Source organism: Diabrotica undecimpunctata, chromosome 8 (genome assembly GCF_040954645.1).
Source record: "Diabrotica undecimpunctata isolate CICGRU chromosome 8, icDiaUnde3, whole genome shotgun sequence".
In the NCBI taxonomy this organism is placed as follows: domain Eukaryota; kingdom Metazoa; phylum Arthropoda; class Insecta; order Coleoptera; family Chrysomelidae; genus Diabrotica; species Diabrotica undecimpunctata.
This window is the reverse complement of record NC_092810.1, coordinates 25661361-25680783: the sequence shown is the minus strand read 5'-3', so window position 1 is coordinate 25680783 and position 19423 is coordinate 25661361. Positions and strand designations below refer to the sequence as shown.

Below are 19423 nucleotides of genomic sequence, written 5' to 3'. Positions count from 1 at the left end.
TTTATTTCTCCAATTCCTCAATGCTTCTTGGACGTATATTTTAAAGAGTGTCGGTGACAAACAGCATCCTTGCTTTAGGTCTTTAGTGACTTTAAATTCATTTGAGGTTCTGGTTCCAATTTTTACACAACTAACTGCATTTTCGTACAATTTATATATCGCTCGGATATACGTCGAATCCAATCCGGACCTTTCGAGGACCTCAAACATTTTCTTTAACGGGACACTATCATATGCTTTCTCCAGGTCTATAAATACCAAATGGGTCTCTCTACTTCTTTCGACACGCTTTTCAATTATTTGTCGTAAGATAAATATATTATCAAGGCAGGATCTCCCGGTACGAAAACCGCTTTGTTCTTCAATATCTTGTATCTGTCTTTCAACCCTCTTCTTTAATATTCTGCCGTACAACCGGCCCACAGAGCTCGTCACACTAATACCTCTATAATTGGAACAGTCTCTAAAGATCTAGTGATGGCTATTAATGATCTGAGAACTACTATGATCTTTATCGAGACATTCAAAAGAATGTCAAAGCCTTTCCGATGAATCAAAAACCATTCTGTCCAAATATGAAAAACTCTATAATGTAAAACCAAACAGAAAAATATTTGTACAGCAGATTGTCTTTGGATAATTAATTGATTTTTCTACATTAACTCTTACCCTTTGTTTACAAAGCTTGTAATATTAACTTTTAGATCCGGGGCATCTGGAATCCTATAAACTGGTTGTACTCCATTTTTAAAATGACTATCCAAGTAATTCACAGTTGAAGCTGTAATTCGCCTTGGACGGATGATACTATCGGTTTTTAACATCTTACCTATTTAAACCAAAGGAAATCAGTATCGGTAATAAATTTCTAGATAAATTTTTAAGTCATAAATTATTGAAAAAGACAGCAAAGATTTGATTTCACTTACAAAGCGTCTATGTATCTGTTGATACGTATTTCGACTTAATAAGTCTCATCAGAACAGTTATTCATAGGCGTCCTCAACGTGAAAAATGAATATTTTCTGTCTTTTAAGAAGCAACAATAAAATGGCTTCGTTATGGACGCAATAGCGGCATCTGATAGATGTCGGATTGCTGCTTAGTTGATAGACATGTCGTGGAATGCAAATTTTAGATTCCCCATGTCTCTATTAACATCTTTATTAACGTCTGTTAGACCTTGCATTTTTAGAAGATTCAGATTAAAGCAGAAATCTGAATTTGTTTCGAAACTATCTTACCGATTTTTCTATCAGATGTCGCTATTGCGTCCATAACGAAGCCATTTTATTGTTGCTTCTTAAAAGACAGAAAAGATTCATTTTTCACTTTGAGAACGCCTATGAATAACTGTTCTGATGAGACTTATTAAGTCGAAATACTTATCAACAGATACATAGACGCTTTGTACGTGAAATCAAATCTTTGCTGTCTTTTTCATTTTATTCGGATCTACTCTGTATGAGTACAAGGAACAAATTCGTTAAGGATTTCTGCTTAGTTGATAGACATGTCGTGGAATGCAAATTTTAGATTCCCCATGTCTCTATTAACATCTTTATTAACGTCTGTTAGATCTTGCATTTTTAGAAGGTTCAGATTAAAGCAGAAATCTGAATTTGTTTCGAAACTATCTTACCGATCATAAATTATTATTAACAAAACCAGTTACTAGGACTTATGTAAACTTTTACAAATTATGAAATAGTAAAAATGTTAAGCTATTATTATCTTAAATTAATTATACTTTTACACAATTTCTTGTAAACTTTTTGTAAAAAGATCCAACTTTTTTTTAATATCAGTATGTAAAATATGTTATAAGCTCCTAAACTAATCGAATTCCGTGAAACGTACCACATCATCGACTAATATTACCAATGACTTATGTATAAAGATAAGCACATACAACTTGACCAATTTCACTTTATCTCTAAGATGCGCAAAGAAAGAACGACTACCGTGCTATGAGTGAGCGAGATAGCAGAAACGCATGTGCACTCCGCGTAGAAATTTCAGCTTTTCAAATATTTTAAAATTAAAATTATAAGAATCTAGTTACAGATTTTGTTTAAAGAATACTATAATAGATTTTTCATTTCATTCACTTAGCAAATTTATTATTTCAATAATTATGTACTCAAAAGAAGAAATATTTATGAATATTGACAGTATTTGATGGATGTTATTTGATGAATTAATATCAGATATATTTGAAAGTTTTGTGAGATTTGTATAATTGCTCTCGTGGTAGAATATCAACAATAAAACAAAAATTAATAACTGTTTTAAATTAAAAAAAAACTACATAACCAACAAAAATGTCAGCAAGGAGCATTTCTTTACAGTTTCCGCATAAAAAATACAAAAATAGTCACATGAAAGTAATATGAGCTTTGGACGTTGACACTGAATACAATAATCCCCAATGACAAATAAACAAAAGTTAAAAAAAAACGGACAAAACTTTTAAAGAAAAGAATTTGATTTTTCACTTTGGTGTCAAAATATTTGTTTACAATTTATTTTTCACTATTTTTACTTTCAGAAGTAACAACGAAATTTTAGCTCAGGTTGAGGGCATTATGGTTTTGCTTAATCTCTGAAAAACATGTTTACTTCGCAAATTAAACAAATGTGATTGCCCGAATCGTACTCTGGGTACTTTACTGTGTACTTTTGAGTAAATTTTTCGGCTATTATCAGAGTTTGGCGTTTGATCCGGATAACTTTTATTTGTTCATATTAGATTGTTAGTGGCTGTTTCCAGCCACATTTGAATTATAATTATAGTGGCATCTTTCGTGTTACCGTAAAATTATTCTAGGTCTTTTATCATTCCTCTTCTTCTTCTTCTTCAAGTGCCCTGTCCGTTGCGAACGTTGGCTATTAACATGGCAATTCTGATCTTGTTTGCGGCGCTTCTGAATAGTTCGACCGATGTGAGCCCGAACCACTTCCTCAGATTTTGGAGCCACGAGTGTCTTCTCCTGCCTGGCCCTCGCTTACTGTCTATTTTTCCCTTGACAATCAATTACACTAGACGGTACTTATCGTTTCTCAATATGTGGCCTAGATTCAAGCCTAGATTACGATTTCTTTTTCCTTTCCGATTCTTTGGATTACCTCTATGTTGGTGACATGTTCGGTCCAGGATATACGAAGAATGCGTCGGTACACCCACATTTCGAATGCTTCTAGTTTTCTCGTGAGCGTCTCCGTCAGTATCCAGGCCTCCACACCATACAGTAAGATCGGAAAAATGTAGCATTTAACTAGACGTAGTTTTAGGGGAAGAGATAAATCCCTGCTTATGAGGAGCTTTTTCATATTGCTAAATGCTGCTCTAGCTCGTTCTATTCTCGCCTTAATTTCTGTGGCCTGTTCCCATTTTGCATTTACGTTGGTGCCAAGGTACACATAAGATTCTACATGGTCAATTAGTATATTACTTATCCGTAACTGTCGAGCAGGCTGTTGCTTCCTGCTTATCAGCATCCACTTTGTCTTCTTGAAGTTGAGGCTCAGGTCGTATTCCTCACTAACTGAATAAACTCTTTCCATTACCTGCTGTAATTCGTCTATGGTACTGGCAAGGATCACCGTGTCGTCGGCATATCTTATATTGTTCGTTAACTCGCCGTTTATTTTTATGCCCTCATTTGCATTTTCCATACATTTGTTAAATATTTCTTCGGAATAAATATTGAATAGGAGTGGGGATAATATACACCCCTGACGGACACCTCTTTTGATCTGCACACTTTCAGTGAGTTCGTTGCCAATTTTTGCTCTTGCTGTTTGACCCCAGTATAGGTTTGCCACAATTCGAATGTCCTTGTCGTCAATACCTGTCTTTCGCAGAATATCTATCAATTGTTCATGATTGACATTGTCAAATGCTTTTCTAAAATCCACAAAGCACAAATACACGTCCTTATCAACGTCTCTACACCGCTACATAAGCACCTGGAGAGCGAAAATTGCTTCTCTAGTTCCAAGTGCTTTCCGAAAGCCAAACTGCGATCTATCAATATTTGACTCACATTTATCATATATTCTTCTATGAATGATCTTAGTGAACGCTTTAGTGACATGATTGATCAAGCTTATAAGCCGGTAGTCATCACAGATCTGGGCATTTGGTTTCTTCGGGATTGTAATAAATGTTGACTGCAGCCAGTTCTCCGGGATTTTACCGCTATTATATGTGTTGTTAAAAAGTTCAACTAGATTATCAAGGAACTGTTTGTCTGATTTACATAGGATCTTTAATATTTCGCAGGGTACATTGTCCGGACCTGCTGACTTATTGTTTTTTAGTGCTGCAATGGCATCTTCTATCTCCGATTTAAGGATTGAAGGTCCTGTTTCACCTTCTCCATATAGATGATCATCAGTCCTGTCAGATGCAAATAATTTTTCTATGTATGATTTCCATGTTTCTAAGATCGTTAATGGCTCCGAGATAAGATTTCCATCGCCATCTTTTATGTTGTTGGGTGACTTATTGAATTTTCTCTTGTTTGTCATTGATTTTATTTTTTTGTGCATATTGTAACTGTCGTATTTTCGTTCGTATTGTTCTATTTCCCTGCATTCGTTGGAAAACCATTTTTCTTTGGCTTCTCGAATTTTCGTTCTTATGATTTTGTGGATCTGCTGGTATTTTTCTGCATTTTTATTCTTGAATTTACGTCTTTCATCCATCATATTCATTATCTCATCAGACATCCGTTCTTTCTTCTTTCGTCTGTCACGCTTTAATAGAGTCGCGCATGTTGTTTGGATTGCTTCCCTCGATTTATCCCATCTCTCTATTATGTCCGACGTGCTCTCGTTAATGTAGTTTATTTTCTTTCCTAGTTGTTCTCGTACTTTTATTTCGGTTTCTGGGTTAGTGAGCTTCTTAATATCAATTGTGTTTAAATAAGATCTTTTCTCGAGTCGTTTTACTCTTATGACCATTCTGCATACCAACAGATTGTGGTCCGTAGGAACATCGGCACCTGGGTACGTTTTTGATGATTTTATCATGTTTTTATATCTTGTTGGTACTACTATATAATCTATCTGATTCCTTATGATGTTGTCAGGTGAGTCAGCGGGGGATTTCCATGTGTAAAGTCGACGTTTGGGGAGCTTGAAGAGTGTATTACTTAACAGCAGATTATATTCATGGCAGAAGCATATAAGTCTATCACCTCTATCGTTTCTCTCTCCTAGGCCGAAGTTACCCACGATCTCATTCACCTTGCCTCTGCCAACCTTTGCGTTAAAATCTCCCATCACTATTGTTACTTCATGTTTTTATGTCATCATTCCTCTAGATATTTATTTGGCCAGCGGTTATGCTAATTCATTCCCTTGGATTCCTTCATGCCCCGACACTCCCGTTATATACAAGTATAGGGGTATTTTAATAAACGAGATACTCTTAATCTGGATGCAACGTAAAAATCCATCATTTAAAACCACATTAACCAGCACTATAACAAAATCAAGCCAAAAAACGCCTTCAAGAAACCAGATAATGTGTGTAGCCGACGGTAAATACCATTAGAGCTGACACAGATATCAATTTTTAGGGTTACAGCCAGAAGAAGTGCTATGGGGCACCACCCTCCCTAGAAAAATTATGTACAAGCAATTGTATTTCATACATACATATTTTATATTCTCACTTTTCTGTTGAAACTTGATTCCAATAAAATATATTTACTTAACCGATCTAAATTTTAATTTAATTATATTTGTCTTAAGCGTCCGTACTATATTCGGAGATGATTTCTTAATGCCCGATAAGGGCATGCGGTTACCATGGAAATGACATGAAGTAACTATATTCTTTTCGAAGCATATCGCTCTATAGATATGGAGGGAAGGCGGCAATATGGGCCGCTAAAGCGGGTATGCCCAGAATAAATTTAGGCAGACATAATGTACTCATTCTATGTTATGGAGATAACCATTTCTGTTTTATTCCTTAGATTATGTGTGGCATTATTTCTAAGTCCACAATGCAATTTAACCCGATCTTAAGATTTACTACTTATGTTCTTGAAGATGTATATGTATCTATGTCGATTTCATATTGAACAAGAAACCTTTTACCTAAGTAGGAATTATGACGTGGATGTTCTAAAACTACCAAATTAAACTTTCAGTAGACTCCCTCTAACAGAGAAACACGACTATAATTATTCAGGGGCTTAATTTAATTGAGGCTTAATAAAAATTTTTATTGTACTTGATTATATTCAAGATTTTCCTTGGTGCTTTTGATTTGATTGCGTTACAACGAGTAATTTGATATGTTACAAGATAAAAGGATAAAACCATGAAACCATAAAACCCATTCTCCAATTAGATTTATTGTTCTCTGTATTTTACGAGAATGACACCAGAAGTAACCGAAACACACTCAACGAAAAAAATACAAACAATAAATATGTTGCACGAAATTGTTTTATTTCTTAATATCTGTTTTTTTTTAGCTGGATATATTTAAAACGGTCATTTCATAATTTGCAAATGTATTACACCAGATCTATTTTTTAAGTTTAATAGAAAAAAATAATTTGAGGTGAAATATAAAATTAAAAATGAAAATTCAGTTAATTCACGTTCGAAATAGTGACCAAAGAGAGATGTTCGATCGAGATCGAGATGTTCTTGGATACAGGACGATACAGCGATAACGGCCAAACATAGAAATATAGACATTGCAGTAAATAACCAGCAAATAGCGTTGGAAAACATCGAAGAATGGAAATGGAAAATCGCTATAAACGCAAGCAGCCAGAGGAACAACTAACACGTATTTAATACCACAAAGAAAAAAATACAAGCGGCCCATAACAGCAGCTTAAGAGAAGTAGTTAATGTTCGAAGATATGTCGCTGAACGGTTCCTATTCAGAGAACTGCAACAAATCAGAGTGACTGACATAATAAAAGAAAAAGCCAGGATAAAATTCGCACAACTGGAGAATCACCCAAGTCCCATATTGCCAGAGATCATAAGATACGAGACGTTCCATCGATGCAAACACAAACGTCCAAAACAGCAAATAGTGGAATAAAATAAAAGGTATCCCGAGGGACAATAAAATAAAATAAACTCCATAAAGAAAAACAAACCCTAGAGAGAGAACAATATAAAAATATCAGGAGAGAATAAAATAAACAAACCCTAGAAAGAAGTAGACAGATAGTAAAAGAAAGAAAAAGGACAGTTCGTAGCTCTACCAATGCAGATAAGCACAATAACACTGTGTAGGCCCCAGTAATTTAAAATTCTATTGTCAAGACATCCTTCCAAACAAATTTATAAAAATCTAAAAAACGGCCTCGACCGCCAAAAAAATTAAAAACACTAACAACAACTGGAGCAAGCCACCAAAACAACTAACAAAAATCACAAAAACCTGGGCACGTAGGGCCTAAATCCTTGAGCACCAAGAACCCAGAGCGGTGGCTTGAGGCCCAAGCAAGCAATTTCAGTTTTGCGGATAAGTCATAAGGGGATAACAGGAATAAAGCGCGTCACCCTGGCCAGAATTGGTTAGGGAACCATGTTAGAGTTATATTACCCAGGCTCCCACATGAAGAGCATTTGACTGATAGTTGTGCAACTATCGCGTATGTGAGTGCTATAGGAGGAAAAGGGATGGTCTGGAGCATTGGAGCGCGGTGGGGTGACTCCTGTATTTTACACGAGTTAACACACCTCGCTCCAATGAATTGTTACACCCGAACGTAATTCAAGGTGCTGTCTCACCGGCTGGGTTTAATTAAATTGCTTGCTTGCTTGCTAGTTGTTTAGTTTAAAGATAATATCGTGCTGTAAATAAATAGTTTATATAAATTATTAGAACCGCTAGTTTTATCTAAAATCGTTACAATATTTATTGACTCAGACAGTCAAGCTGCTCTGAAGTTTGCAACTTATGAGTCGGTAATAGCTTTAAATCGCAAACAGTTACTTAAACTACTAGCAGAGCAGAACAAAATATTTTTGATGTTGGTGCCAAGGCATAAACAAATTAATGGTAAAGAGATTGCTAATAATCTTGTTAAAAAACTAGAGGTGTATAGAATTGTTTCTTTCATTTCTTTTCCTATTTCAACTTTTTATTTTTTCATTCTTCTTCAACACTTCAATTTTTATAACATGAACCATTACTGCCTGTCGATTCAGGCTCTACAGTTCAAATCGATAATGCAGGACACTATAAGTAAAATTCAGTCAGTCGCATTTTTAAGAATAATGTCAAATATCTGCTACACAGATTTTGTCCATTTTTTTAAGTTTGAATATGTTTGTTGATTACACAGCAGTGTAATCGTTATTTTTTAATATTGTTAATAGTTTAGGTTATGGTAGGTTAGGTTACGTTAGGTATGTTACATACATAGGCATATAACCAGAGCTGATCCTAGGGAGTTGGCCGCCCGCGTGTGAAGTTCTAATATGCCGTTCTCCTCTAGAGAATGTTTTATATTTTTATTAATTCTTAACGATGACATAACTGATCTACACGTCTAAGAATACAAAGTAAAACACTAATAAAAATGCCATAATAATTTGCCACGTTTATCGACCACGTGACCTAAATGACTAATGAGAACGTCACGTGGTCGATAAGTCAGGCCCATTAGAAAGTGATGAAGGGACCGCTTTGCGTTAGTTTTTTTGTCACACTGGGGGAACGCTATTGTATTGCAGCCGTCACCGTATTTGTATTATATGTCTATAATCTGCTAGATCGTCTATGGTTAGATCTTAGACCTGCTAATCTCCTATCGTTAAGCGATCGATCACTTTTTTCTTCAGATAGTAATAGAACATATTTTAATAAAGGTAGAATATATATAGGGTGTTGTATTTAAAAAACAAGAATAACTAATAATATCAGAAAAATGGTAAATCTGGCAACGTTACAAAAATTAAATTTCAAATCCTTGTTTTTGTATAATTCAGACCTTTCATTTAAAAGTTACTTAGGCGTTTCCATACTTTTGGTCCACTCTGTATATTAATTAGCAGAATAGCAAGGAAAATGAGGATTATAATGGATCCCTTTACAAATATAAATATTTATAAATCCCAATAGGAAATATAATTTAGCAAAAACATTTACCACAAACGTACCCAACTTACCCATTAACCTCAATATAGAATATTTCTTATTCTTAGCGACAGAATGTAACTTCTTTCCAGATAGGTCTTTGTTTGAATATTTATGCATTGACCTGATTGAGCGCAATGCCAACACGAAAATCAACTGAAAACCCCATTAAACACCATCGTTTAATTACATCAGAAACTATGTGTATGTTTTCGTATTGCGTGACATTTTTTTATGCTTGTGTTTACTCTTAATCAAGCTCATCTATCTAGGGGCATGTGTGTATGTCAGAAGCTTTAGTTGACAATGAAAATCGCTTGCTACTGTATTTTCCTTTAAGTTCTAATTAAACACAGGTAGGGACTTTTTTTGAGAATTAATTCCAGTAAATTAAACAAAATCTGGACGAAATAGTTCAGTAAAAATAAATAGGGCATGGAGTTTCGTAGGACATCCAAGAAACAAAGCTTCTTAGTATTTGTAAATGAAATTTGTAAATAAAATCAAATTATTATCTTATACTTATGATTTAGTAGTAGTAGTAGTATTATTAGTGTTATTATACTACTAACAACGAGGTCCGTACTGCGTTAATTAAAATGGAAAACGGGCAATCTCCAGGACCTGGCAATACAAGTATAGCTGTAGAGTTACTTAAAGCAGGAGGTCCACTCCTAATAGAAGGAATAGCTTTTCTAATGAATCAATGCTGCCAACAAATTAAAGTACCATCCAAATGGAAAACTGCTCACCAAGTGTCCATCTTTAAAAAGGATAATCGAAAAGATCCTAACTGCTACAGAGGATTAAGTGTCCTACCCACTTTCGGGAGATTGTTTGGAAAGATAATAAATGGAAAAATACAAGATAATGTAGGACATCTAATTAGCGAAGACCAAAGTGGATTTACGCCTGGTAGATCTTGCACTGATAACTTGTTTATACTCCAACATTTAATAGAAAAAAAAATAGCGGTTGGTACCGAAGTATATCTAGCCTTCATCGACCTAGAAAAGGCGTACTATACAGTTCCAAGACTTAAATTGTGGCAAGCTTAACAACAACTCGACATTAATCCATACCTTTTAGGGATAATCACAAAAGTATACAGGGATAACACTACTTACCTAAAAATCGGAAATAGACTATCAGAGCCAATAAAAGTAACTAGAGGACTAAGACAAGGATGCAGTATGTCACCCTTACTGTTTAATTTATATATTGAGGCAGCCCTCCAAAATTGGAAAAACCACTGCCAGGGAATGGGAATCCCGATAGGAAATGACGTACTATTCTCCCTGAACTTTGCGGATGACCAAGTCGTCCTAGCTCAAGATTCTTATGATCTAGAATTTATGATAAAGCGTCTATACAGAGAATATGTAAAATGGGGGTTACAAGTCAGCATGAAGAAAACATAATATTTAGTTATCAATTCAGATGCAAGGTTTATAAAGTGTTGATAGACGAGGACGTGGAAATCAAATAAGTGAAAAAATTTAAATATTTAGGTGCACTCATTGATAAGAACGGCTTGGGAGAAACCGAAATTAAACACCAAATTAATCAAGAACGCAAAATTGTAGGATGTCTAAATTCCTTGTGGTGGGATCGCAACATTTCCAAAAGGAACAAAAAAAGAATAGGGGAAACCATGGTTGAATCAGTTGTTTGTTATGGCTCTGAAGTATGGACAATTAATGCAGACCTGAAGAGAAGATTGTTGGCAGTTGAAATGGATTATTTGAGAAGAAGTGCTAGAACATCAAGGCTGGAAAGGAAGACCAACAAATCTATAAGAAATAACGTGAATTCTACAGAAACGGTCATTGACAGAATAGAAAGAAGAGGTTTAAAATGGTTTGGACACCTATTGAGAATGCCTGACGAACGTTGGCCCCAAAAACTTCATAGATGGAAGCCCCCTGGAAGAAGAAAAAGAAGTAGACCTCGACGCTCATGGAATGAAGTAATTAGAAAAGCGATGGAATCGAGTGGTTTGGAGGAGGAGCATGCCTTGGACCGGGAGGATTGGTGGAGAAGAACGGGACTACGGCGGTAGCCGTCTTCAAAGTGTATTGTATTTACAAGTTGGATCCTGTAATATAGGTATGATTTATGAGTGGAATAGCTAAATGGAATAAATTCGATAATTAATAAATGAGATCGTGTTCAAAAATACGCTCACATATGTCGGTTGTTATTTTTAGTTGTGCATATTTTGCAATAAAAACTTTTTATACAGGGTGTGTCATTTAAGAGCGATCAATACCAACTTTCTTATTTTAAATATAACACCCTATATATTATTTAATTTTTGGATTCCCCAGAATATTTTAGATATATTTTATGTACAATGTCCTATACCTATCTTTAACTGTTTTGGAAAGTGTTTTTAGATTTATGCTATACACTAAAACATACTGAAAAACGAATTAGTGATACCGTTTATTTCTTGATAATGTAAAAACAATAAAAAAAAAAAGATTAATGTGAATGTGGGAGATGTTCAAAGTGCTCGTCGCAAAGGTCTTGGCAATATCCTAATCTGAATTAGAAATTTCTTCTAACGCTACTCATCTCAGGCGTGACTAATCTAATCGCAAGCGTTATTTGCTTTTTAATCAGTTAGGTCGAAGATTATCTGCGAAGATGCTGCAGAGTAACAAGAATGGATAGGAGAAGTAATGACGAAATAAAGCAAAGAACATCAATAGAAACAGACATACTAACATATATAGAACAAAAAAGATTAAAGTGGTATGGACATGTAAGAAGAACTAGCGACAGCAGATGGATAAAGAGAATAACCGAATGGAGCCCCATAGGAAGGAGGAAAAGAGGACGACCCCGAAAATCCTAAAGGAACGAAGTAGACGACGCCATGAGTAAGAGAGGCCAAAACGATGGAGAATGGAACAACAGAGAGAGATGGAAACGGTTGAGCGAGGGAAGGCAGTGAATACTGTAGAATCCCTAAATATATATATACAAACCCAGCCAACCAAATTTTTTCTTGCATAAAAAATATAAAATAAATTTGTGATAAATCAATTTGTTTTCAGATTTTCAGTTTTTAAAATTGTTACAAAAGAAAATTAATAATTCATACGAATACCCCAGAAGCTTCTTAAAAGTGTAACGTTAGGCACCAATTTGTAACGTTCCAACGAACATTCATTGGGTGCCAATTTGTAATCCTTCGAGGCTCAATTTGTAACATCCCAACGTTGAGCTGCTGTTGTCAACTTGTAACCGCAAACCTTAGTTTGCTGCTACAATCCGACTAACATCACTAACAACGTTGGAGTGACAAATCGTTTCCCGTTGGGACCAATTTTTAACGTCATAACCCCTAATGTATCAATTGCAAAATTGCTACATTAGACGTTATACGAAACACTCCCTGGCTAGCTCACTCAGGACGTGAATATGGCCTACTCTGGAGCAACACACGCAAACAAGTAAAAAGAAGAAACAATACACAGTTAAATTAACACATGTTTATTAAAATATTAAACAAAAAGGGCAGAAAAATACATGTTTAAATATTATATTGAATTTTAAATAAAAATTATTCGACTTCTTGCTACAGTGTTACATTATAGTAAGGAAAAATGCTTGTCACCAAATCCTAGGTTTTATCCTGGTCTTTTCTGCTATGGTTGTTAGCAAGCCATGTTGTTAGTTGTGGATTTTCTTCCCCTGGAGTCAACTCTCCTATCGGAATGATAGTGCCATTCTCAGGCCGGTTGGTCTTCTGGATGTTAATATAATTTGACCCGCACCTGAGAAATGTATCCCGGAGGTTGACTAAAATGAAGAAAAACACACCTTGCTTCAGAAAATGGTGAAACCAAAATGAGAGACCTTGCTTGGGGGATGAATAGGTGACCAATCAAATTTAACAAAATTTTATCATTATTCACCCAAGCAAGTCGAGAAACAATTCTTATTTATGTAGCAAATAAGTAAAAGTAAGGATATATAATCTTTTTAAGCAAATGGTAATTATTTTTTACTACTGAAATATTCTAATATTAATTACAAAGCGGATTCGGTAAAAATGACAAGATATATTTATTGAAAAGTTAGATAATTTAGAATTTAGAAACATTTCTATATAGAAATTGTAGTTTGTCAAAAGTTAATTATTATTAAAATCAAAAGATATTATTAAGGATTTAAATTCAATATTTAAAACTGTAAAAATATTCGTAAAACTTTTACATACTATGTATATTAAAGAAACTATATATTTCTTATCGCTAATTTTTTATTATAAGAAATAAAAAAACACAAGAAATATTCACAAAAATATGTACCTACTTACATATGATAATCATAAATAATGAGATTAGACTTTTCAAAGTTAAAATTATAAAAAGATTTTTATACAACAGGTAGAATCAGGAGACCGATAAAATATATTAAACTCTTACCTCCTAATTCAGGAGACGACACAACAATTGGTTATTATACCTTTACAAAAGTCATGAAGAAAATCGACATTTTTAGAAATAAAAGCCATTATATCGACTTTTGTATTGAACGGGAAGGGGGAAATGTCAACAAAAAGGAGTCTTTGTCACTAGCATTAAACTAAACAGAGAATAAAGATGGCACCTCTCGTTCCAAAGTAACAGAAATAGAGATGAAAATAAAATTCATTCTTTAGAAACTTGAGTAAAAGATAAAAATGATGATTATTAAGAAAATAGGAAAGGTAGATACTGAAATATATATATAAAGAAGATAGATTTGGACGCCAACTGGTTTTTATACCAAATACCAGTAAAAATGAAAAGAGAATAATGAATCAATTAAGTAACGACATAATTCTGATACAATCTATATCTGAGAAAATATATAGAAAAATAAGAGATACAATGGAGGATATAGAAGAATATGAATTATGACAGAAGATATGGAAATTGGAGAATAGAATTAACGAAATATATTAACATAAGAAAGAAAGCAGGCAATGTAGCAGTTATAACGCTACAAAAGTATTAAAATAAAAATCGGCTATTGTTAATAAGGGTCAGCTATTATTATATTTCCTCAATACCGGAGGGAACAGAAAAGTCTAGCATTTTTAGCGGAAGGCTATTAAAATACATATTTTGTTTGGGCCACCCGTACTGTAAATTTCCTTAAAATTATAATTTATTACTAAGTCTCGATTGCGAAACTATTATAATAATAGTCCATGTTAAAACTATATTGTAGTATTGTACAGTGCTAGTCAAAAGTCCGTTCCCCCAGTCGTATCTCTTGAACGGTTATACTTATAATAGTGAAATTTGGAAGAAGTTAATAAATAGACGTAGGCTTCTTAACTAGTCATAACAAGTGACGTAATAGTGACAGATAACGTTACAGCGCCACTGTGACAGATAATTTTAAATAGGACCTTATGGCAAGTGATACCTCGTTTGAAAGGTACTGAAAATACCTATTCAACAATACTAATTTTATTTGAGTTTAAGCTCATTTTGATGAATAAATTAAATAAATACTAAAATTCTAAATTGGCATTGAATTAATAAAAATTCTAACGTCCGCCTTTGGTTATTTGTCAAAAAAGTTGACGTTTGTCAATTTTATAGTTGTTTTTAGTTTGCAAAAGATTTTATAGAGTTTATAGTTCAATATTTAGTATCTGTTTCTGCTTAGTTTAGTCAATTCTCTAGTTATTTTTAGTTTGCAAACGCGTTTATACCTGAATATTTAGTTTCTGTTTCTGCTTAGTTTAGTCAATTAAAGTTTAGTCAAGTTGTTTTTAGTTAGTTATTCTTAGTAAATATTTAGTTTAATTATTGTTTAAAGAGACGTTTAAATTTTTACAAAGGCAGAATGGTACGTACTGTAGCCGACAAAGTAGCAGCTGTGTTAATAATTACTGAATGTGGAAATAATTTCCATGCAGCAGAACGCCTTTTTAATGAGAGGTACCCCGATCGCCCTACATCGAGAGCTTATTTCATTAAGCTTCTTCGGAAGTTTAAACAAACAGGTGGTGCTCAAGATGTCAAACGATCTGGTCGACCAACAATTAGTGATGACAAAAAAATTGACATAATTTCAGAAATAGTAGTGAATCCTACTTTTTCTATAGCCTAAGTTGCATCTATCTATGGAATCAGTCAAAAGACAATACACCGAGTGTTGGCTGAAAACAAATTTCGTCCATACAAATTAAAAATTGTGCACCAACTTTCAGATGATGACCCTGACCGAAGACTCGAATTCTGTGAAAGTATGTCCAATAAAATTAACCAACAGCCCGATTACATAAAAACAATTTGTTTAAGTGACGAAAGTACTTTTTCTCTCAATGGAAATGTTAACACACACAATGTGAAGGATTCTTCTTCTTCAAGTGCCATCTTCGTTCCGAAGGTTGGCGATCATCAGGGCTATACGTATTTTCGAAACTGCTGACCGAAACAATTCGTTGCTGCTACAGCTATACCATTCCCGTAGATTCTTTAGCCAGGAGTTTCGTCTTCTTCCTATGGACCTTTTTCCTGCTATTTTCCCTTGCATAATTATTCGAAGCAGTTCATATCTTTCGCCTTTTGTAATGTGTCCCAAGTATTGCAGTTTTCGTTTTTTGATCGTAAATATGACTTCCTTTTCTTTATTCATTCTTCTCAAGACCTCGACATTTGTGACTCTCTCGGTCCATGATATTCTCAGGATTCTGCGATACATCCACAGTTCAAATGCCTCTAATTTTTTGGTATCAATCTTTTTCAACGTCCATGACTCCATTCCGTAGAACAGCACAGAAAGTACGTAACATCTCATCAGGCGAAGTTTCATTTCAAGGCTCAAATCTCTTCCGCAGAACACTCTCTTCATTTTAGTGAATATGGATCTGGCTTTTTCTATTCTTATTTTGATTTCTGCTGAGCTATCGTTGTCTTCATTTATAAAAGTGCCTAAATATTTGTATTTGCTAACTCGATCGATAATTTCATTGTGTAAATATAAATTTTGGACATTTTGTGTTGATTTCGATATTACCATAAATTTAGTTTTCTTTATGTTCAAAGATAGTCCATATTCTTCGCTGCAGTCTGCTATCTTATTCACCAATGTCTGTAGCTCTTCAAGTGTTTCTGCGATCAGAACGGTGTCGTCGACAAATCTCAGATGGTTTAATCTAACACCATTTATTTTAATACCTACGGATTGCTCAGAGAGTGTTCTATTCATTACGTCTTCGGAATAGAGATTAAACAGGGTTGGTGACAGTATACACCCTTGTCTCACACGTCGCTTTATTTCAATTTCTTCAGTGGTATTATTCTCTACTCTCACTACTGCTTTCTGATTGTAGTACATATTTGCTATTAGTCGGATGTCTCGTTTATCTAAATTCTTTTCTGTCAGGAGTCTGATTAGGTGATCATGCCGCACTTTATCAAAGGCCTTGTTGTAATCTATGAAACACATGAATACATCTTGATTTATGTCAAGACATCTTTGAGACATAACGTTCAGTGCAAACAACGCCTCTCTTGTTCCAAGTCCATTTCGGAATCCAAACTGGGTATTATTGATGTCCATTTCCAGTTTTCTGTGTACTCTAGAGTGTATAATTTTCAGAAATATTTTAGGTACATGGCTCATCAGACTGATTGTACGGTAATCACTGCATTGTTTGGCATTTATCTTTTATGGTATAGTAACAAAGGTGGATAAAAGCCATTCTTGTGGTATTTTTCCTGATGTATAAATGCTATTGAAAAGTTTAACTAAAATGTGAATCGAGTCTTTTTCTATTAGTTTAAGGATTTCCGTTGGTATTTCATCTGGACCTGGGGCTTTACCATTTTTCATTCTTTTTAGTGCGTACATTACTTCTTCTTCCATTATTTCTGGACCTTCGTCTCCTTGTATGTTACTTAGCTCAGATTGTTGTCTATCATCTGCAAAGAGTTCTTCAATATAGTTTTTCCATGTCTTCAACTGTTCTTCTAGTTCTGTTATTATGTTTCCGTTGACATTATACAGGGTATTTGGCTGCTTACGTTTTTGTGTACCTGCAAGTTCTTTCACTTTTTTATGTACATTAAAAATATCATGTTTTGCCTGCAATTGCTCTATTTCTTCACATTTTCTTTTATAAAAATCTTCTTTTGCTATTCTGATTTCTATTTTGATTTCTTTCTGTATTTGTTTATACCTTTGTTCGTTTTTTCCTTTTGTTTATACCTTTTGTGAAGGATTGGAGTGACACAAACCATCACGTGAAACACATATTCAATTTCCAAAACAAATAAATGTTGGGCAGGTATTTTGGGAAACCACATAGTTGGGCCTGTTTTTCTCAATACTAACTTAACCGGTGAAGTGTATCTGGAGATGTTACAAAATGCAATTGAACCGTTAATACTTGAAATTCTGGAGCATAATCCAGATGGATTCGGCAACTTGAAAATAACGTTTCAACAAGATGGTGCTCCTGCACACCAATATGATGCAGTAAGACGTTACCTAGATGAGGAATATCGTGGTAGATGGATTGGACGACGAGGTACGATAGAATGGCCAGCTCGGTCAACGGACCTCACACCATTAGATTTTTTTTCTGTGGGGATACTTGAAATCTAAAGTTTACGCTACATCACCCGACAATATTGACATTTTGAAACAATGAATTGTTGAAGAATGTAGGGCAATTTCCCCCGACATATTTGAACGAGTACGGCAAGAGTTTAGAAGGCACATACTATCAAGGAGTAGATGGAGCACATTTTGAACACTTACTATAATAACTGGTTAAATATTTATATAAATATTAAATATTTATTAATTAAATGAGGAGCTACAATTTTAGTATTTATTTAATTTATTCATCAAAATGAGCTTAAACTCAAACAAAATTATTATGACTGAATAGATATTGTCAATACCTTTCAAACGAGGTATCACTTGCCATAAGGTCTCATTTAAAAGTATCTGTCACAGTAGCGCTGCAACGTCATCTGTCACTATTACGTCACCTGCTATGACTAGTTGAGAAGCCTACGTCCGTTTATTACCTCCCTCCAAATTTCACTATTATAACAATAACCTTTCAAAAGATGCGAGGTGGAGAACGGACTTTTGACTAGCCCTGTAGTAATATTTTATTAGAGAGCAAGAGACTGTAGAAAAATGGAAAAATTTTTTATTGCAACAGAATGTCTTTGATTTCCCCTAACTCGGACCTGTATCCAAATAAAGGTTTTCGTAATTTTAAGTAAACAACCTAAGCGTAATTGTGTTTTCTAATCATGTCACTTAAAGGCAAAAAATATATATAATTTAACTCATGTACACGTAGGTGGATATCCACTAATTATCTACAACTGGATTAAACACGTTTCGATGTTATTTGACATTCGATATTTATTAGTTTGTCTTTCGTTGGAAAATAACGAGCTCCTTGACAGGACTAATTTGTCACAATTTGATGATCTATTTCGATATTTAATGTTACTGTTCGATTGCAGATAATACACGTTTTATATAAATGATTGCACTTGGATCAAGCATGGAATTAAACTTTTTTAAATTGTTTTCTAAATTTTGTATTGTAGGAAAGAAGACTACAGCAAGATTTGAATCTGATGCTATTTTGAATTAGGGATGAAAATTTATCAAGTTCTCAGGTCTCTCAGGTTCTTTATCACTAGTAAGTGTGCGGTATTCCCATCTAAATCCAGCTTGTTCTCTAGGCTGCTAGAAGTCTTTTTTTGATAATTTTTGTGAATAATTTGTATATGTGTGAAAGCAAACTTATAGGACGGTAGTTTTTTAGATCTGTTATGTCTCCTTACTTGTGTAATAAAATATTGACTGCATTGTTCCATTGAGAAGGAGTTTTTCCTTGGTAGATGCATTCAGTGAAAAGCTGGGCCAAAGCCTGGATAATTTTATTTCCACCTAGGTTAATCGCCTCGATTACTACTAGGGGATTTGTTATTTTTCATTTCTAAAAGTGCCGTTTTGATTTCGTATGGAGTTATTTCTGGCATTAATTCTGATCCCTGATTTGTGATTTTGGACAGGAGCTGATCTTACCTTTCGGTAAGATCGGTGCTCTCATACATTTCGAGATAAAAGGATTCGACTTCAAGGATTTTGGTTCTATCAGTAGTAATGGTTCCATCTTTGTTTTTTATTTTGTACATATTTTTGTTGCCTATGTTGTTCGTATTTCACCTTAAAACTTTAAAACTTTTGTTTTATTGAAATATTTTGGTTATTTGTCTTGTATTGTTTTCT

General features: G+C 34.2%; 1 protein-coding gene across 1 annotated transcript in view; it reads right to left on the bottom strand.

Moving 5' to 3' along the window:
- The window catches only part of LOC140447311 (pickpocket protein 28-like), a 74174-nt gene extending 64777 nt beyond the window's left edge, over positions 1-9397 (bottom strand). Inside the window, exons 1-2 of the mRNA XM_072539905.1 lie at positions 9169-9397; positions 670-829 (exon numbers count right to left, since the gene is read on the bottom strand). Of these exons, the coding sequence (XP_072396006.1) occupies positions 670-829; positions 9169-9256 (248 nt within the window). The 5' untranslated portion in view covers positions 9257-9397. The remainder of the gene's footprint in view (positions 1-669; positions 830-9168) is intronic.
- Between the last annotated feature and the right edge of the window lie 10026 nt (positions 9398-19423).